Raw genomic sequence first — 22185 nt, forward strand, 5'->3', positions numbered from 1 at the left:
GAAGATATATTATAAACCATATAAAAAAGGCCACAGTTGTCACTTTATTAAAGAAAATAGGGCTTTATTGCATAATAAGCAGGTAAAACAGCTTCATACATTCAGTATTTGGGCAAGGAAAAGTTATGCACTGAAATAGCATATATAAAACATATTTACATATGGGTTGAAAACATTATGTTTTGCCAAAATAAAAAAAGATAAGTTAAAAACAAGCAGTGGAATGCAGTGAGAAAATACTGTCAACAACAGAAGTGCAACAACACTTTTATGTAAAGAGCACTGGACTTAAAGGCTAATAAAGAAGATTATATACAGCGAAATAAAACGGCATGCATAGTTTATTATTTTGCAGTATTTATGGTACCAAGTCAAAGGAAAATATATATTTATATATAAAACATTTAGAAATCTTTTTGTCTTGTGCCTAATATTTACAAAGTAACTTTGGACATGGTTGGCTTTGCTCTTTCACCACATAAACATGTTGAAAGGAAAATCTAAACGTGGGATTCAGGATCCTTACAGATTGGATTTGATCAGATCACATGGAATGGTCTTATAAAAATGATTTGTTTCTCTCTCATCCTTCAAAAACAAAATTCTCAGACGGTTAAAAACTGATAAACAGTTTCATCTTTGGAGGTAAAAAGATGGACCTGTCTCCAGACTCTAACAGCGAGCTGGGACCACATCCTGGCAGCTTCAGACTGATAAGGCACAACAACATATGTGTTCAGGCTGTAAATGTAAACAGTGATTTATTCTAGACAATGTTTTCAAATAAAAAATAATTATTTTATCAGAATAGAAGGTCACAAAGTTAAGATACAAGACAAAACATCTTCTTTGTTATTGTGTTTGCGCCCACTTAAATATAAAAGACTGTGGTCCTTCCACTGGGTTTTTTTTGTATCCATTTCCGAATCAGCTTTCTGTAGTTAATTCTGGAACGCCCACCGGGGCAACTACTGATGAGATTTTTGGCGTTAAAATAGAATTGTAATGATAAAAGGAGTAATTAAGACTTAATCAGAAAGTTTGGGGGGGAAAGGCTTTAAATAGACAAATTGACAGTCATGTAATTGGGAGAGAGCAGGAATAAATAAAACAAAAACAAAAAAAACAGTTTTACTGGCAAAAAAATGTATAACGATTAATGATTTATTGTGATTTAACACTTTAGTTGGTAACTCTTGTAGAGTGTACTGTACAATAAATGATAGCAGTGATACTGCTGCCACCTACTGTTCATGCAACATACTAGCATTCTACACCAGTCAAAGAGATTTGAAATATAAAACACACACACGCACACACACATTTATATCTACTGGCAAAACACCCTGCTTATTCACCAAACCGGTGTGAACACACGCAGAATTTCTTTCTGATTAGGACAAAATAATTTTTAATTCCCCCCTATTCAATATCTCCCTGTAACTCTGTATTACACATACAACATCAGATCTGTTTTACAGTAAATCAAGTACCACTTTTGGATGAATCTCCGAAGGCCACTCTCAGATGAGACGGGAACTCTTGAGGAAATGAATAAGGACTTGGTAGACAAACTTGTACTGGGAGATTGTCTGCACCATTAGCATCCTCTGTTGCCTGAGCTTAGCCAGCATAACTGGGACCTCCATGGGCTAAGTAGAAACAACAGGCACATTCAATGTATTAAATTACAAAGTGTAGCAAAAACATAAATGTTAAACAGAAGGTGCTGTGCGCACTAACCTCATTGTGCTCCAGGCAGCTGATCATGAGTTCAGTGAGGATTACCACTCCAGTGCGGCCCACCCCAGCACTACAGTGCACCACCACAGGGGGGTTAAGACTCTTGGACGTGTCCAGCATAGAGTTGGTGTGCCTCCTTACAGACTGAATCTCCTCCAAATAAGCTGCCCAACAAGAGATGCAGAGAATACAATCAACAATGTCCTGCATACAGAAGAATGATGCAAAACAGGCAGTTGGAAATCTGACTCACAGATAAATCCTTGGACGTATTCAGGACAGCCCTGCTCAGGCCAGTCTGTGTACTGAAGGTGCCACACAGTCCTCTCCTGTCCTGACAGCAGGTGTTTGACCTTTAACCCTGTTGTGGCATAGCAGCCGGAGTCAGTTCGGAATTTGGTGGTCACCTTGAATTTTCCGTGAGTGGCCGAGTTGTGCTTGGAGCCCAGTTTGGGCCAGTAGCGATGGCTCTTGGAGCGACCGCCCTCCTGAAAGAAAGAGTCATAATGTTACAGGAAACAGAGACTTTAGCACATACCAAAGTGTGAGAGGAGACACAGATGGCAGCTGCCGACCGCAGACACATACTGAACATCTGTGGGTCCCATGTGTGCGTACCTCCTCAGCGGTAACCATGGCGATGACGTTGACCCCCTGCTCCCAGACCATCTGCCAGAAGTCTGCGCAGGTGTTGGCCAGTGGGCCCTGGGTGGCAATGTAGTGCCACTCTTCCCCTCTGATCACCATCTGGAAACAGCATTAGAAAACAATAAGCACAGGTTCTGAAATGATGGAACGATAAGAGTCTCAAGCACTAAATATAATAATAATAATAATAATAATAATAATAATAATAATAATAATAATAATAATAATAATAATAATAATAATAATAATAATAATAATAATGACTTTTATTTATTTATGATCAACTATTAAACACTGGTACATGATAAACAGGTTATTCAATCCTTATGTAAATGTAGAAGATGTTCATGGTGGGACAGCGGCACTAGAGGGTTAGTGAGAGCTCAGGATGATTTAAAAGGGCTTGGAATTTGGACAACATTCTAAAAGCATAAATGTGCAAACAACATTCAATAGTTTCTTCCTTTTCAAACCGTTCTTTTCTTGAAAATCTCTAACAGTAAAATGTAATCTGAATCTGTATCAGTGCACATCGCAGTATTAACAATTTAATCCCACATATTTATGAACTAATTTGACCATTATCAGTAAACAAAGCAGGGTTCAAACATCCCACTTAAAATGACCTTTATAAATACGTGATTTAAACATAATAGTTTACCTTTACGTGCGAGGCATTGATGTAACCCGCATTATTCTCCTTATTCGGAACCAGCTCGACTCGGTTGTCTTCGTAGGTAACCACGTCCCGAAAGCGGTTGCGCTCGGAGTTTTCTGGCAGAGTCGCCGTGGTTACAATACAGACGGGCCTCTTCTTGGGCACCTGCTCATACTCGGAGAAGATCGTGTCCTCCTCCAGCTTCAGCTCCAAAGTCTTACACTGCAAAACAACAAACAAACAATCCGCTTTGACCACTCCGTTAACAGACACACCAGTGAAACAAGCGCCTTCACCTCTGTCAGATCAGAAGCGAGACGCTGCCGCTCTCCTCTATTCATCTTTTTTGAAGCTGCTCACGGGGCAGTCATGTTTGAAAGTGCATCGGCTCTTTCTTACCCTCTTTTTACTGTGGTCCTCTCCCTCGTTCCCGGGTCACATTCTTAACATACCAGTGGGCCCGGAGGTGATAAGCTGCACCATGCCATGCGTTCCACAGCCCACTTAGGACGTGCCCCCGTTAGCTTAGCAACACTCCAGACAAAAGATAATTTCAAACTGTCGCTGTTTAATAAGCAAAACAGAAAAAAGGGCCTATTTAACACTGCTCTACATTTAAATAAATTAACACATTATTGACTAGGATACAGATAATGATACGGACAAGAAATGTTGTTTGGCAAAAAGTTATAATTGACTCACACAACTGCCTAGAACGTGTTACAGATACTGATACATGCTAAGAAACAGAATTAGCAAAGGTTTCTTAACATAACACAAAATTGCCAGGCGCTTGCTTCGACTGTAAGGTGCAACAGAAAACTATGAAGAATAATAATTGATAAAAAAATATATATAGACCATGCTGAAATAAGGCGACGCAAAATAAAACATTTGTAAGAATAGATTAGAATAGAATTAAGACCATTCAAATGATAGAATATTTAGTTTTGAATTGTTCATTGCGATGACAGCTGCGCTAATTTTTCATCAATCTGAAACCTATGAATAGAATGCACTTGCCATGTCTCCACGTTGCTAGCACTCTGTTACGTTTGACAATGACTATAAATGATTGCTCCCGTCACACAGTCCGTAAATCTGAAAATCTCACCCGCTCATCAGTCACAGATTTGGCGCTGTCCTCCGCGGGGCTCTCGTGGACGGGCACCCGGGCCACACACAGCCCGTTCAGACCAGCCATCATCAGAGGCCTCTTCACTGAGTCCACGGACATCTTCTGCCTCTCCAGAGTCTTCAACAGAGAGGAATATCCCAGGGTTAGTTTCGCGAGCAGCATCGCAACACACAAGAACTCCTCAAAACAGTGTGCGCATGCTGCAAGTTAGAAAAGGAGTGATGGAGGAGAGTGACTGTGAAGAGTGAGCGTGTCCTCCGAGTTTCTCCACAGGTGTGAGCTAAACAGACCCACTAAGAAAGCTTATTAAGTCGCTTTTAATCTGTCTCATATTCCCTTCATCCCAGCAAATCCCTTCACATTTTTGCCATTATTCTTCCACCAACGTCAGCGTCTCCTTCCTACAAACAAACAAGGTGGCACCATGTTTGTTTGTTTTTTTACCACTGGTCACTCTTTGTCCACATTGTACAGTCTCCTCTTTGCAAAAGGATTAAAGCTAATCTCTGATACTGGTAAACTTTGTGGACAGCTCCACCCTTCTCCAGGTCTTAAACCCCAAAGAGACAGTCAAAACAACAGCTTGTGAGTAAGTCACGATAACACACTTTGAAAACCACTTCATGCAATTCAAACAATAAAAGCCAAAAGCATGACCGCAAAACTATTTTCTAAATCGATCATAATGTAAATAAAACATGGGTAGTTAGCACTAAATATATTCACTGTTTGGCACAATGTTAATAATACACAACAAAACAAACATTTCGCCACAAGACAATAAAAAAGTCTGTCTTTAAGTTGAATAAGATTAGACCTGTTGAGGATATAATTACACACAGAAATAAGCAAACATTATAAAAAACAATGCATCCTTTTACTCTGGGACAAGTAAATATTGCACTGTGAAGAGAATGGGTATGTAATATGACAAAATGCTGGACCCACAACACTGGCACCTGCAATCCAAGTAAATAATCTACGGGATTTGGAGGGTTTTACCAGCCTAGAGGAACGCAGAGCCTAGTGCTACCCTCTCAATACAGGATTACTTAAAGTTGGTAGAAACTAGCACGTAAACAAAGAACAGCACATGTTTTTATGATAAATTGAATGTGTCGACAATCCAATACAATTATAATACAACTACTTCTATGTATTTACAATATCCAGGTTTGAAAGTGGCACCAAAACATAAATTCCTCCTTACCCTTTGAGCGATCTCCCTCTCCACGATACTGTCCTCCAGGGAAAACATCTCCGAAACGGGCCTCTCTTTCACCGGCTCCTTCCTCACTCGCTCCTTCACGCAGGTCAGATCCGGTTCCGAAATGGAGGGCCCCAGGACGCCCCCGTTCACTGCGCTCTGGTCCCCCCGTGTCAGTGTCCCACCTGCACCATCGCTGCCATCGTCTCCATTAGGCACAAAGTTCTGGCTCGGCCCACCTTTAAGTGCTCTGCTTTGGACTTGATTAACGTCCACTTGTGTCTGGCCGGCCTGATTGTGGTGGTGGTTGGGTGGGCGCATTTGGGCTGTGCTCGGTGGTCTCGGGGGACCTGGGTACTCCGGTGGTGGTTTGTTTGGTAATTTAGCCAGAGCGGCCTGTAGCTGGGCACTGATGCTGATGTCTTCATTCAGCCCAGGGATTTGAACATCCAGTTCGGGCCTCTCCTCTTCCTCCTCCTCTTCGCTTTCGCTGCTGTGAATGAGCATAGTGGCATTGGAGAGGGTCTTTTGATGCTGATAGGCGACAGGCGCAGCGGCAGGCGTTTCGGGGGATTTCTGGGCCGGAATTTGTTTTGGGATCTCTTTTATCTGCTGGGAAGGAGGCGGCTGGGGAGGGGCAGGCTGGGGTATGGCTTGAGGTTGAGGTGGTATGACATGTTCTCGTAGAGTGTTTCGTCGCAGCAGCGGAGCGTTCATACTCTTCATGACAATCCCCTCCATGCCTCCTGCCCTCATGCTGCTTATCACCTCCATGCTGTGTCTTTTGCCCAGCGTGGAGCGGTGCTTAGCTGCCGCCGTTAGAGGTTCACTGGCCTCCTGCAGAGACTGGTGCACCACAGCCGAGCTATCAGGCTGGAAAGTCTTGACCGATAGCTGAACCATGCGGGTGACCAACTCGGGACTGCTGCCTCCAATGCACCTGTGTCTGTGGCTGGCCAGGTCCGGCGTGCTAGTAGCGGGTCTGAAAGAGTTGGAGGGGTAGGGAGGAGGCGGGCGCGACAAGTGGTTCCTTAGCATGTTAGCAGTGGCAGCGTAGCTTCCTGTATTAGGTCCTTGTTTGGTGTTAGCCAGCTCAGGTGTGCTGACAGTGTGAGAGATAGAGCTTGCAACGCCCCCTTCGTTATCAGTGACGCCTCCCCCATTGACGCAGACTGCAGCCGGGCCCGGGGAGTTGGCTGGGCCGCCCTGGTGAGGGCCATGGGACACCGGTTTGCTGTAGCTGATCTGAAACATGGAAAAGAGACAAATGTGAATGAACTGATAAGTTGAGCAACACAGAACAGTTGTTTTTTTCCCCGAGAAATTGAGTAGAACAGCAGTAGAATAATGGAGTCTCCTGTTGGTCCAGTACCCGTCCCAGGGACTCCAAGAAGGCCGGGTACTCTGAATTGTCGTTTGTCCCGTGGGCCGACACAACAGTGAGCGAGACGATGTTTGATGTATAGTCAATGTTTTCAAGTATTCTATAATTAACTTGCAGAATTAGGAATAAATGACACCATCATATTTCACTTATTTATCTTGTAGCTTATACCTGTGCTGTGTATGATCCGGGACAGGCAGGATATGGCCCCCTCTCCCTCATCTCTGGCTGGCTGTACACCAGAACCTCGGGCTGTCTGTACGCACACGCATTACTGATGTTGAGGCTGCGCAGTGACTGGCTGTGCAGGTCTTGATGGGTCGGAAGTATGCGTCTCTTCTGCCTGATCACAGCTTCATATTCGGGTGTAGGCCTGTACGACGGGGCGATGATGGCACTGTGGCGGTGGCTGGGAAGGTAGTCGGGCCTCATCAGCTCACTTCCAGGGATGCTCAGGTTGGAGGACATGGGCGATGGGGGGATGAATGTCTGTGAGTGGTTTAGGGAGCTCAAGCTGGGGCTGCTGTACATGCTGCCATTCGGGACAGTGCCATTGCGGTAGGGGAAGTCCATTTGGCAAATGTCAAGACTGGTTTCTGATTTGTAGTAGGGGTCATCAGGGAAGATACTGTCTGCGTAGGGGGAAAAAAGAAATAAATGTTACTCAAACTATGCACGAGTTCACTGGGGCTATTGTCCACGAAATACATTCTTGGAAATATGAAAGCATTTCAGTATCTCTACGATCTGACCAAGTATCTGACCCAAAACGCACTCGCATAACAACAGCACCACTGTTTTATACAGCAAATTAATACAGTAATAAGAAAACTGTGTATTTATGCGTGAATATAAGATTCAAGTCCAAAATCTTAAGCTTTCTCACGCCATGCCCTCTCCTATCTGCTGTTGTCCTATAGAAATAATGCTAAACTTTTATGGAAACATGAAGTAAATCCTTTATCATCAGATCAGCAAGAGGATTTTAAGTGTATTAACGGGTTGTCACGGGTTAAGGTTAAGCGAGTAGTACCTATGATGACAGTTAAGATATGGGTCTAGTCCCCAACATGGTTTTGCTTTTCCTCTCATGGATTTGTCTCATAAAACACATATCATAAACCTTCTATGCAAAGTTTCTTCCAATTAGTTTGAAATAACAATCATGTCACTATCCTCTCACAATATAATTTCGGTCTGACTAATGTCTTTGTTCTATATTTACCTCCTGTGAAACTATCGCACACCCACACTTAATCTGTGTCCAGACAAATGGAGAGATGCCTGAGGTCACCCTGTGGAGCGATCTGACACCCACACACAGAAGCACACCCAGAACTTTTTTCCACACTTTCTGTTTTACTGTGGACACGAGCACCACTCCGGCGCTGGATTATAAGACACGACCGGTGTGAGAACAAGTCAATGAAACCCTAAATCGCATATGAGGTCACCACTTTCAGACTGCGTTTATTTGGCTGGGAGACTGTTAAAATATAAATGGACTCTGTGGGAAAACACAATTAGCTCTGTTAAAATGCTTTTCTTTTTAACTGGAAGATTGTGGTTTGGACATAAAATAACGCGTGTTTGAATGCATTTCCTCTTACCTTGAGAGCTTTGTGTGTCTTGATAGTGCTCTCCATATTGTGAGCGCATTGACTGGAAATTGCAGGACTGGGGTCGCGGCTTGTCATGAAAGAAAAACCCAACAAAACAATTTAATAACAGTAGTTTTTCACACTGGACACGACATTGCAAACCGCACTGCCACTCATATTTATGTGCACTACAATTGGTAAAGTTGTTGACAGTATGCGTGGCTTTCCTCACTAACATCTGTGATCCAGTTTATATAAATGAAACTATATAAATGAAACATTATGCCGTGTTTACTTTGGTCATTGTCTGGGGAGCAGGGAGGGAGACTCACAAATCACCCGTTTCATTGTTGCAACCGGAAATCGGACCGAGTGACATTTTTTTCCAGCTACGCCCACCGTGCCACTGAAATTAAACTATCCAGGAAGGGCTGCCCTGACTGACAAAACTAGGTCGCCAATTTGGTCTTTCCATTCAAACGCTCCGATTAGTAGCATCTGTTTTTTATTCTAAGAGGTATAAACACAGTCACTCTAAAGCAGAAGAGCGTAAACCTTGGTGGAGTAAAAGTAGAATTGACCTTACCAGAGAAAGGCGGTGAGTCCAGGTGGAGCGTCTTCGAATGGGTGCGGGGGAGTGAGTGGGCCTGAACAGTCAACAGAGATTGATTAATTGTTCGTTAAGGTGACTAGACGAGGGACACGACTACAATGTTTTTTCCCTGTAGACTTTCCCTCGTGTGTTCAGCTTCTTTTCTATGACTAATAATTTCTTCAGGTTTAGGACAGGCAGAGAAATCCCACTGGAATGAGAAGTCTCTTTGGGTTAGATCTGTCCATGTAATTAACTTAGCCCTTGTGCTACACTCAAAGATAGTGCACGGGTTAAAAACACCTTTTCTTTTTATACAATTTCTTTTTGAAACATAAAACAACAAAAACAAACACACACACACAAATAACCCTTGTCCATGTTGTGGAGGGAGAGGGGAGGCGTTCTACTACAGACACATGTGGGTCTAGACCTGAAGATGGCACGAGGGCCATGACATCATCTCAATACAAGTGTAACTGTACATTATTCAAAGATAACACATTTAATTCCCAAATATTCTAAGACAGTATAATAATGATTATGTGTCCCTGTCCTTATAGAGCATTACAGCCTTCATGAATGTCCTCCAAACTTACTCTGCACAGATCTTGTTTTGTTTGTAGAACTTATGTCTGGACGTGAAAAGGCGAGAAAGGTACTTCGCCATTTCCATATCCTCCTGCAAATACAGCAATAAGATAGGAATTTCAGTAACTATTCCAAATGTGCAAAGATTGTGACATTATTTGCATAATAGCACTTCCCAGTGCTGCCTGTGGGGCGTTTGCAGACTCAACACTCACCATGTGAAAAATGATAGCGTCGTCTCGACTCATTATCTCCACTGTGATGGCTGATTTGTTGTGTGCTATGGTGCCAATGTCTTTCCATCTGTTACACACAAGAGCATGAAATGTGCACATTAAATCTCAGTACAATTGTACAGAAACCAGACAATCATTTGTATTTGTGAAAAGACTTGCCTGTGAAGCATGATCGATCTCCCATTTCTGTGTTTGACAAATACACCGATAAAAGACACGCCAATGAAAATGTCATTGGTGTAATTGTCCTTTTAAAAAAATAATTAAATTAAAATTATTATCAAATAGCAAACTTTGAAGAAGTGCAAGGAGAATAATTCCCTTTCTATCATATTACCTTTGCAGGGAAGCTTTCCTGTCCAAATCCATCCAGTTTCTCCACTTCCCTGATGTACCTCAGCTCTGCCTCTGGAATCCGCATTTGACTAAATGGAAAAAGAACATTTAAGATAGTGGTACAGAAAACAATGATGCAGTAAATTCTACTATTTGATATATAAAACACAAACAAAACATGAAATGCTTTTAATAGGAATTTAATCAGGAATTAAAAGTGAATAGTACCAGTGACTCTTATGTTCTTCAGCAACTTTCTGTGTCCATTCCTCCAAGACTTCATCTCCATTTGGCCAATTCTACAAAATATAAAACAATATTAAGTTTTGATGTTTGAAGTATGAATAACTTATTGTACTTTTTCTGACTTTTCTAATTAGCTTAGGGCACCTTTGTATTGGTTTTGTGTAGACTTTGGATGTGTGCTTTGTACCTGTCATTCAGGTATGCAGAGAGCCAGTAAGAATATGTGCCTGCAGGCTGCACAAACAGACAAAACCCTATTTACTCTTTTAAGAGTGAAACTTACCACAGGGAACAGCACGTATTCCCTGAGGAAGTCCTGAGACTTGAAGAGAGTGTAGTCCCCAAAGTCAGCTATAAAAAACAAATAGATGATTTATACATATTTATCAAATCTTATATATCACAAATACACGGACAATGAATTGTGCAAATACTTTATTTTAACAGCGATGGACCTATTTGTACAGGTGTCATCCGTGCCTTCATATTTAGCACATCCCGGACACAGTGTGGCTGAAGATCCTGTTCCGTGGCAGATAAAGCCTGGCTAAGACTAACCTTGGAGCTAGCGGTAAGCTAACTATTTACATTCCCCAGAGAAACAGACAGCACCAGGAACACGACCCAGAGATGTGTGCTGAGACTGATACCACAGGAACTCAAGTGGACTGGTTCTTCCTGTGGTATGTGGCCATATTAGGAGTGGAGTCGCCATGACCAGTGAAAGTCTACGATCTGCTCTCTTACCCCTCTTCAGCTCGTACTTACTTGGTCAATTAGTCACATGAAATGTTTGTATGTGGGTGAGAATATGTACCTTGTACTGCTAGTCCTGCTAGTCTGATGCCCTGCTCAACTGCACAGTGGAGACGTCCATCCAGCACCTCCTTCTTCAGCTGAAGGTAATACTGATACCTGCAAGTACAGCAACCAGAGACAGTTAGGACCCTTTAAATGACATGCCACAACTAATATATAACATGTGTCAATGCTTTGGTATATGAAGTCTCCATGGAACAAACATCCAGCTTAGACCTTTTTCATCAAACTTATGCAAACTGATATTATTCCCATTCTCCAAGGTCATAACTTAACTAAATATTTTATTAGCTTTACTTTGGTACCACTTTCAATGCTGTAGCATCAACCTCTGTGAAGCTACAAAGAAAACAAGGACATAATATCCAGAATTTTGCAGCGTTTTGAAAAAAACGACAAAAAAACGACTATTTTAATAAAGATGCAAATAGTATCAATAGTACCTTGCATTTACTAAATTACAACATGTAAAAGTTAAACGCCATCCGGTGGAACATTCCATACAAAGCAACAGCATCTCAATGGAGGACCCTCCGAAAACCTTAAGATTTCAAACAGCACCGTGACACACATCTTTTCTCTAGCCTACATTCGGTTTGTGTAACTGAACACTTGCATCATGAGCAGCAGAGTTAAAGTGGAAATGTGCCGTATGCAGGGAACGAGTGAATCACTATTTAAAATACTTGTGACTCATCGCTAACTTGGGATGAATGCAGAATGTGCACACGAGCTAATGCTCCAAGCACAAAAGGAACATCCAACTGCCACTGATAGAGGAACAGTAGCTAAGATAAGTATTACCACTGCAAGGGAAAACCTGGTCTCTGCAGTGGATCCACAGTGTGGGTGTGACACTGCAAACTGACATTAGGCCTGCATTGTTCAGAGAGTTGAGTCCAATTTAAACTCTACAATAACCCGAAAGCTACATTTGTCTGCACTTTTCCTGCGCTCTTTAAGTTCCCTTTTAGCTGTGACTGGATGTCTTGTGACGAATGGAGCGGCCACACACAGGGATCAGGGCGCAGGCTGTGGTCTGGTCTGACTTCGAACTCTACTGTCCACTACTGCTTCCTGTTTGTTACCCAGGCAACCACTGCCACCCAACCTGGCAGTCACATGAAGCATTTATGCATTAGCCAAAGTAGAAACGAATTAGCCACATATGTAAACGTTCAATTACAAGAAATATGAGCCAAATATTGTCCAAATACTTTCATTTAAACTTTGAGGGTTTCAGAGATCTGAGCTAAGAGAGACAAGAAGTTATGTCGTTTGTGGAAGATTGTGTTTTGTTATATTTTTAATTTTAAAGGCGAGACGCCAGATCTGTAAGAACAAGGATTTCATTGTCATTGAATAAATACAAGATAAAATAAACAAGTTAAATGCCATACAGTGAAACATTCCAGGCAAAGCAATAACATCTCACTGGAGACAAGCAAGAGGTGGCTCCGACACCAAAAAAGCAACACACTGCACGGCCAATGCCTTTTTTATACTTCCTGTCTGCCCACAAGTTTCAAGTTCATATCCTTTTGCACATTTTTATCCCCACTTCATGTTCTCCATTTTTCGAGCTGCATTCCCCAAACTCCCTATAATCTGACGCCGCCCTCCTCCCTCACCCTGTCATTACACCAGTCGGCAAAGCTGCCATTCACCCTCTAATTAGCCAACGCCAACCTCGAGGAGGCGGGGTTTGTTGTGGGCAGGAGGAGGGGCTTGACAAGGGGCACAAAACCTTGAAATGATTGTGGACTTGACAAATGGCGTGTGTTTCCAGCCGCTCGCTCCGTGCTCACTCGTGGCTGGGGCTATAGTTTTGAGGTTCAATGAAAACAACATTGTCGAGTGTCTACATATTTGTGACACCGAGTTATTCAGTGGCTAGAGTGGCTATGGATGACGCTATGAGCAGCTTAGTAGTTGTTTAACGAAAGTGCTCAGTGCAGTGATAAAACAATCCTCTGGCCAAAGACGACAAGCCTCACCAAAATGTAGACAAATATTTACGCAGCTATTTCTGCGCTGCAGCGTTTGGCTTGAACAGTAGCCACCTCAAGAGAAGCAATTATATAACAGCGTCATTGATATTGATCAGTTGTGTTGTGCTTGGAAGAGGCTGTGCTACGCTATCTGAGGAATAACATTAGTCATAGAATGAATGGTATTTGTAGAAAGGGTTAAGCAAGTCTATATCTGATTACTCACAAGTACACTTTGATCTGTTTGGTTTCACACTTATTAAACACTAAACTTATTCTGATAAGAAATAAACAGAGACTCATCTATTCAGTTTTGTTCTATTTCTTGAAAGGCAGAGGTAATTACAGTGTGATTACAGCAGAACTCCTTGTGATACTCGGGTAAATAAACAAGTGAATACATCTGCATGTCATAATATTAAATTTAACTGTCACTGTCTGACTTTTTTGGAGTACAGATTGAATATAAATGACAATGTCGCAGCCCTCTTTCTAGTTCGATTATATTGTGACCTGAACAATCACGATTCTCGATTCACCAAATAATCTTAACATTCCTAGTCACAAGTTTGACAGGGAGTTTTACCCGGCAATTCTCTCCCATCTAAACTATATGGAAAGATTTAATCAAATACTCAGACATCTTAGACATCCGTGTTAGAGGGGCGACGCTACAGTTCCACAACAGCCACGCAGCACACGGGTCAAAACCACAACCACAACAGCTAAGATACCAACTGTAGAGTGGCATTTTGTAGAAACCGCTCAAATAATTCATTTTCACCTGTCAACTCCCTGACACTTGTCTTCACGCCATCACCACGTGACAACAAGTACCGTCTGCACCACCAGAGTGCGACAACAGGTGAACGCGCAGCCATACCCCGCGGACAAAGCCGCATTCTCCCGCACGAGGAGCGACAGGCGACTCGCACTGGGGCAGAGTGCGTCCGTGGGCACTCGGGGCAGCCACACCAGCACAAAGAAGCCCTTATGTGCCCACGCATGTTCAAGACAGAGCGCCAGATGTCCGAGCAGCCCGGACAACAAGCCTCCAACATATGTGCCTTCCGACGCCCCCATGCCCCGGCCCAACAGTGCTGCCGTTTGACCCTGGCTGGCCCCCCCGCCCCTCCACAGAGCGGGATGGGTCCAGACTCCAGACGGCCTGTGTGGGAGGCACTTTGAAATGTGTTGAATCAGCAGGCCCCACAGTGTACAGCTGTATGTGCGATACCGATAACTGGAGTCGGACAAAGCTAAGGTTTCAAGGCTTTTTAAAGTGTTTTTGGCCTTGGGGAGCCACCACACCACTTCACTCAAAGATTGGGGATGTCACGATATCAAATTTTAGTGTTAGGGTTATATTGTTGTGAGAAGAAACATCTAATAGATCCTCCTTTCAAACTAGCATTATGACATCAAACATGCTGATAATGTCCCTTCAATAAAAAATGACTTTCCATGAATCGTTTTACATTTTGGAGTATATATGGAATCGAAATGACTCATTGTTGCTACTTACAATTATTTGTCGCGTTTATGTTTTTTTTAGTTCTTACACGTATGTTGTGTCCTGAAGAATCACAATAGTAAATGAACCAAATAAATGTGAAATACCTGTAAAAATAAAAATATTCAACATTATAAACCAATATCAGTATTGAGAGAGCCAGAAAAAGGCAGCAAAAAAAAAGAGACAATAACAAAAAAATGAATAATAAGGACAGAGCTGAATATTAAGGGCTGAACTTATTTTGGACATTCACGGAATATAAAAAAATACTTTCATATAGAAATAAATATGGACCAATTTAACAAACACTAGGACAGATGAGACTGATTAACATTTTACTTTCTGGATTTTTCTTTTTCCTTTTTGATTATATCTTTCGCTCCCTGGTTTTGTTCTGTTCTACCTTAATATATAAAAATAAAAACAAATAAATAAGACCTGGGATAGACTCGAGTAAGGATGAATAACTGTATTGTGATGACGTTACTTGGCGTATTTTTTCCCATTTTAATTAAACTCAAAAAAGTTTCTATCGTATTCATTTCGAGGCGACGGGAGCTGTATAATGTGGTGGACCCTTTGAAGTGAAGTGTGTAACCTGATCCATCCATTCAAGAGCTCCTTCTGCTGCAGCTGTGAAAATTAAACAATGTCGGTGGCCAAAATCTGCTGCTTCATTACAATAATGTGCAGGAGTTTGACATCAACGCTCAACTTTGTAATGGAAAAGGCCTGGGTTTGGTGCAGCTTTTGTCAGAACGTCCTTTTATTTCCCTGGAGTAAACGTTCCCGTCACACTAATGCGTCTCGAGTTTCTCCTGGCGTGTTTTGGTTTGCGGAGAGGAACGGGCCTCGGTGGTTTGTGCGCGATGAGCGTCGTAGTGGCAGACTCACTCAAGGTTGTGTGAAAAGTTGTCTTTGTGATTCATTCATGGCACAGCATTTGAACTCTGGCAGTAATCCCCACTTGCCTTCTAGACTACAAAGCTGTAACGGGATACCCCACTCATCTTTTTGTCCAAAATCCCTCTTTCATTTTTACTTAGAGAGCAGACGTGCACGAGGCGGGCCCTGCGGCTGGTTAGAGCATGATTTTTGTCTAACTTAATGTCATGTTTTGTCTTTTCTTTGCCTGTAGAATGTCTTTGAATGTCCGAAAAACTGTATAAATCTACGAAAGTAGCTTGTCCCATGATACAATCTCAATCCTCTGACCGTCGATTGTCAAGAATCGGTTTGAATTTGCTCAAATAAAATTGGCAAGAACAATGAAATTGAAAATGAGAAATAATAGCAGCGTCAGCGATATCTTTTTATGCCAGATGTGTGTGTGTGTGTGTGTGTGTGTGTGTGTGTGTGTGTGTGTGTGTGTGTGTGTGTGTGTGTTAGCAGATGCCCCGTACAACACACACACACACACACACACACACACACACACATCTGGCATAAAAAGATATCGCTGACGCTGCTACTGCACCTCTGAGCCAACATTCCTGACTAAAAAGAAGGAACAGAAAAGAAATTCTGTGAAAGAACAGGAAGAAGGTGACGAATAGTGAAATAATGGTTAAAAAGGGGGCTGCATGGATGACACTATGTGCAGGAATTGGATGAGACTTAGGAGATTTTGAAGGTAAAAGAGAGGAGCTATTGTTCACTTAATTGCCCCTAAGGCCCCATCATAACCCTTCAACCCTATAACACACACACACACACACTCACACACACACACACACACACACACTCACACACTCACACACTCACACGCACGAGGACCATAAAAGCCTACTGGGGATTCCTGAAATACCATCCCCTTATCCAGGCTCCGCTGTTACCAACCTGCACTTTCACTATCAAAGCTGCTGACAAAATCTCACTCTGTGTTTCATACAGCGCATTATTCTACCGTTATCTGCGTTGGATTTTTAAAGTTACTCTTCTCAGACTGTGGTGTGCAGCTCTGTGTTGGTACAAAGTTGTGTTGAGGTTGAACTAAAGAGGAGTGATATGCAAAATTAGACAAAATTAGACAAAAAACACCTCCCTGATCTTAAATAAAACAATGTAGACGGATTTCTGATATAGTTTAGTAATACTCTGGTCTGGTTTAATTTTGGTTAAATATTTAATAAAACCAGGTTTAGTCCAGGATTAATATTTAATCAGTGGCTGTAGTGACATGCTAAAAATCTGATTATGATCAGATTGTTTTTGTTGATTGAATTTTAGCTATTAAAATTGTCTGTAAACTGTAAAATCATCTGATTTGTTTCTGATCGTGGCCCCTTTGATTACTCTCATCAGATGGTGTGGTGTTCAAGTCATGTAAATAAGATTAAAGGTCCATAAATCACGTAATAATCAGATTTTGCCCATATAAAAGTGTGTATCCAAACAGTCACATTGTATCAATAGAACCCATTAAACCCTGTTAACCTTGTTTACATAGTAGAACATGTTGCTCTGTGCTAGTTTTGTCCTCCTATTATCCATTTCTTCATGAGACTTGATGGGTTTCTTGTTGTGCTGCTCTAACGTCCACGGTTCTAACGTCTACGGTTAAGCCCCATAATGCAAAGTAACTCTGGCATCACAGAGTCAAGCGGTGACCGGCGCTTGACCTTTCCCACACGCAGCCATGCAGAAGCCACAGATTCACCAGAGCAGTGCTAAACGGACCTGAGCATGAGGTGTCTATGGGACTGAAAGCTGTCACTGCACATTGACCCCTGGATGACCTCTTTTCATGGATACATACTTTTCACACTCGCATTGGCACTGACACTGATGCGGATGATGTTTGAGCGATGATCAGGCAAGAAGTACATCAACACTGTCCAGTCCAGACTTTCTTGGTATTTTTTTTATGTTTACCTTTTGTTGCCATGACCCTTGTTCCCTGACGAACATTTACTGTGTCTGAACAAAAGAATAATAGACTATTTTCATACTTAAAGGTGTGTAAGCATGGCACAATTATTAAATTAATTAATGATTAACATGACCAAACAACAATGAAATCCTAAATTTTCTTTCATTACCACGTTACTATTCTTAAAGTTTGAGGTTAATGTGACAAAAACAGCCAGATAAAAAGTACTTTACATTTAGATGACTTAATTTTGCTTCTGAAATAGTTACGATTCACACTTATATTTTGTTCATCTTTTCTTACGATTATGGTGTGACCTGAATAATCACAACTATCGATAAACTTGATAAACTGGACATCCCTAAAGGTGTGTTATATAACTTTCCTGCCATTAGCTTGTCTCCATGGATAAGTTAATGTTTTGTTTTTGACGGGACCAAGTTCACAGCAAGAATGGATGATTTTTAACAACAAAACATCTGCATTTAGAGAAGTGCTAGATAAGTTAAATGGAATATCGTGAAACATTCCAGGCAAAGCGTTACTATTTCCATGGACACCAGGAGGTTGCAGACGCTCCACCAGAAAAGTCATATATACACCTATAATTTAAAGTCACAAAAAAAGACTAATTGAGTTTCCAACAGACTCTGGAATAACCTAAAACGATGATGAGGCGTGGTCAGATTATTACACTTTTTTTTGGGCTCAGGCAAACTGAACCACGTCAAGCAGCATTTGCGTTATTCCACATTTACTTGCAGCTCTTTTCAAGGCACATCCAACATCCAACCAGAGCAAAAAGCATGAATGTGTTTGCAAATGCGGTGTGTGCAGTGGAATCCATATGTAATGTGATGTAACGCTGTACCTGGTGACTTCTTGCTCCAGCAGAGACACATTAGGAACGTAGAACATCACTCCAAAAAAGAGGAGCGGCTCGTTGCCATATTTGTCCAGTTGTTTCTTGAGCGGTTTCTCCAGCTCCACCCAGCGATGGTTCGGGGCGTGGGTCTTCCCCTGGAACCACAGCCCGAAGTAGTGGGTCTAACAGGACGACAGGAGGAGGCTTGGTGTCAGGGAGGAGCATGGGAATTTATACAATCAAATGGTAAAAACGACATAATACACAGCAGCGGCTCTATTCCGAGCTCCTCCCGTGTGACTGAGCTCCTCACCCTATCTAGAAGGGATCGCTCAGCCACTCGGGAAGAGGAAAGTCATCTTGACCGCTTGTATCCGCGATCTTGTCCTTTCTTTTCAGCATTACTAAACGCTAATGACCATAGGTGAGGGTAGGAACGCAGATGGAGCAGTAAATCGAGAGCTTTGTCTTTCGACTCCTTCTTCACCACAACAATTCCTTTTCACTTGGTACAAAATGAATAGAATGTAATGTGATTATCAAAAACCCTCAAGTGGCTGAACATGTGGTACACTACATATAAAGTGCATATATTCAGCTCTAAAAAGCACATATGAAAAGTGCTGTTATTCAGAAGCAGATCATGTTCTTATTCTGAGCAGCAGCAGTATTAGATTTGTGATAGTATTCATAAATCATAAAGGTTTTTTTAATCGTTGCAGATACAAATCGAGCCAATGTCTTGCTGTAGAGATTTCAAATTAAAATAAAATTAACCTACAATTATGGTACAGTGATTTTTTAAATATCTAACATGCCAGGACAAGATGAAATGATGAAGCCTGGAATAGCATCATAGCGATAGCATCATCCCACACCTGCTTAATTCATGTGGTTTGACTGTAGTAAAAGTCATAAAAGTCGTAAAGCTGCCTTCCGACACACCAAGCGCTGCAGGTGAGAGTAAAATAAAACAAAACAAAGACAGACAGACACACACCGACAGCAGACAGGAGCTGGGCCGGTGCAGGCGTCACATCCCGTTATTTATGACTTGACTGACATATGGGAAATACCACAACACTGTGCAAGGACGCACTGAGGCACCGCTGCTGCGTTAGAGACATTCAGACACACAACGTACCATAAAACCCCAGCAGCGTCTGATCTCAGCACTAATTAGTTACACACACACACTCTAGACAATCTGCACTGCTGATACTTCCAACATGGGTCAATACGTAACTCTGTGAAGCAGAAGTGGAGCTGGGGTTAGTGTGTAAAGCCTTCATTCATAAATCATTCATAAATTGCTAAATGCTACCTCAGACCAGAGTGAATAAAAAACATTGTTACATTCAATTTTGTTTGTTTGTGGTTGTTAAAAATGAGATTAATCTAAAATGATAACGCTTTTGAGTGAAATCTTCCGCTGCAGCTTCACTTTGGACTGTATACACATAACTGTTTACAATAATACTGACGTGAATTATGATGAATGATGATTTTTGTTTTTTACATAATGGAGCAGCCATAATCGCAAAATATTGGCATAAAATGGAAGAGGACATGGAACGTGTAGGAGACATAAAGGAGGTTTAAGTGTGACGTCGTCTGTCTTTCTTCTGCGTTGACCCTGAAGTGAAGAGCAAAGGCCAAGAGGAGACGCTTGGCACACGTGGCACTGACACTCTGGGCACAGCGGCAGACGACGGATTATATACACATCCATCATCTGCACTTAACCATTCAAACAAAAGAAATAAGAAGGGGAAAGGTTATGGGTGTTGTACTGGGTTAGTTACGGTAGTTAATGTAGACCCAAAATGTCATCAGCATGTTCAAAATGAAGAAAAGCATAAAATATTTACAAAGATTAACCGACATCAGATCCAAACACTAATAATACTAAGACTTTATGACCCAAAAAATAACACAATTTTGAATACCCAGGGTAAAAATGACAGTTAGTTTGCTTATCTATGACAGAAGTTGTAAAATTGTATTTGAGCTTCACAAAAGTAAGTAATATATCAAAAATGTAAGTGTTAAATGTAAATATTTGTCCAGTAAAACCTAAAATTCCCAAATCGACCTTCATCAAAAGGTGTCTGGCATAATCTCCTATTAAATAAACAAATAATGTGAAACACAATGGTAAATGTCTCTAAACCTTTCTCTGATATCACTCACATGTATTTGAATGGTTTAAATTTGCCAAAACCACTTTACTCTTTCATATTTTGTGATATTCTGAGGTTAATCCCAGTTTTTCCATTGAAATCACATTACATTCCACTTCACTTTTGCCTCCATTCTGGAATTTAGAAGGTTTTGTTTATTGATGATTGAAGTGTAAGAAAAAGCTACACTTAATCACTGGTGAGGAAAGAACCCACTGGTCGCTCCATCTACTGCATGTGCCTGTACTTTACCCCACAAGCCCACATGTCCAGACTAAAACACATACAAATATTCAATCAGTAAGTAGCTGTGTTAAGTCCTTTAACTCAATAAGGTTCTAATTTCCTTCCATGTTCAGTTGAGTTTCTATAAGCGACAGTGGTGGAAAGTAACAAACAGCAGTCAAAGTTTTCGCTATCTGTTCTTTACTTGCGTGTTTTTTTTACAATGGATACTTTTACTTTTATAACACTACATTTGAGACCAAGTAGAAAGTGTTTTTCATATGGTTTGGGGGGTATTTTTAGCATGTTCATGGTGACAATCTTGACAAAGATTCATTAGACAAATTAAGAAACTTATTTGAATTGACCTTTGTAGACCAGAAATCACCACAATTCTGTTTCAAAAGTACAAAATTTTTACACTTCTCTCAAAATCAGAGTGAAAAACGTTAAATTTCTTGTCTTAACGTACATTTTTAAACAGGTACCTCAAAAACAAAGAATTTTTAATGTGATACTTTCATTACTTATTATAGCCCTTAACCCTCTATATTCAAGCCAAATGTACGATTATTTTCCACATGAGCGCACATTTTTGCCCCATGAGCTCTTGTCCCGTCCCTTGTCCCTATAATAATGTATTCTATAATAATCCTCCAGTAGAGCTCACCTCTCTCAGCTCCAGCCTCTGCGCCACCGCCTCCAGACATTCCTGCCCCGTGCTCTCCACCGACAGCGTGCACTCGATCACCGTGTTGTCGAGAAGCTGGATCCGCGTCACAAAGTAGTTCTTGCTCAGGACGTTGTAGCGACGCGTGCGCCGTAGCTTCAGCCGGAAGGGCATGGCTGAGTGCCGGTGCTGGGGACACCAGAGCTGGTCACTGCCGAGTCGCGGTGGGCCGGGGTCAACAGGTCAGGGGGTCAGAGGTGAAGAGGTCAACAGACAAAGTGAAAGAGAGTGAGAGAGAGAGAGTCCGAGGAGGGTCTATTGGCTGTCCGCGGCCCTCCTCACTCTCGCACGACGCCAGCCACACCACCGGGCGGAGACAGGCACCCTGGCAATGTGCTGGCCCATTCCCAAAGGTGTCCAGAGGAGGAGCGGGACTGTGGAGGGGGTCCTGACCAAGCGAGGCTGGAGGGGACAAAGGGAAAGATTATTTGCAAGTGAATTCCTCTCAGGCAGAATTGAGGTCTCGCTTAGGGGTTTATGCTCAATTTGAACAAATAAATAAATAAATAAATATACAATGATTGTCTGTGCGTTTACGTGTACATGTAGATTCAATTAATTTATATGCGTGTTTTGATGTGGACATGTTTTTATGATTTGTGCG

The 22185-nt window shown here is 41.8% G+C and overlaps 1 protein-coding gene across 1 annotated transcript; it reads right to left on the reverse strand.

The window, feature by feature from the left end:
• Nucleotides 1-43: 43 nt before the first annotated feature.
• LOC140357910 (tyrosine-protein phosphatase non-receptor type 14-like) lies at nt 44-21983 on the reverse strand. Its single transcript, XM_072442473.1, has 19 exons — nt 21522-21983; nt 18450-18625; nt 11198-11295; nt 10664-10731; nt 10363-10433; nt 10136-10223; nt 9958-10046; nt 9778-9865; nt 9571-9653; nt 8966-9026; nt 8389-8467; nt 6950-7410; nt 5398-6639; nt 4164-4304; nt 3053-3271; nt 2362-2490; nt 1997-2231; nt 1744-1907; nt 44-1652 (listed from the first exon to the last, which is right to left on the reverse strand). The coding sequence occupies exons 1-19, from the start codon at nt 21693-21695 to the stop codon at nt 1524-1526; spliced, it is 3795 nt and encodes a 1264-aa protein (XP_072298574.1). The 5' UTR covers nt 21696-21983; the 3' UTR covers nt 44-1523.
• Between the last annotated feature and the right edge of the window lie 202 nt (nt 21984-22185).

The sequence above is a fragment of the Eucyclogobius newberryi genome, unplaced genomic scaffold (assembly GCF_026437365.1).
Source record: "Eucyclogobius newberryi isolate DKJ021-1_F unplaced genomic scaffold, fEucNew1.0.hap1 SCAF_1, whole genome shotgun sequence".
Classification (NCBI taxonomy): Eukaryota; Metazoa; Chordata; class Actinopteri; order Gobiiformes; family Gobiidae; genus Eucyclogobius; species Eucyclogobius newberryi.

What these genes read in the sequence shown, in the direction of transcription:
- LOC140357910 (XM_072442473.1), bottom strand. Translation starts at nt 21,695, where the DNA reads ATGCCCTTCCGGCTGAAGCTACGGCGCACGCGTCGCTACAACGTCCTG. An exon ending in GGACTCACCGCCTTTCTCTG is followed by an intron (nt 8,468 to 8,965) that starts GTAAGGTCAATT and finishes TTTCATGACAAG; the next exon opens with CCGCGACCCCAGTCCTGCAA. An exon ending in AGAGGGAGATCGCTCAAAGG is followed by an intron (nt 4,305 to 5,397) that starts GTAAGGAGGAAT and finishes TCTCTGTTGAAG; the next exon opens with ACTCTGGAGAGGCAGAAGAT.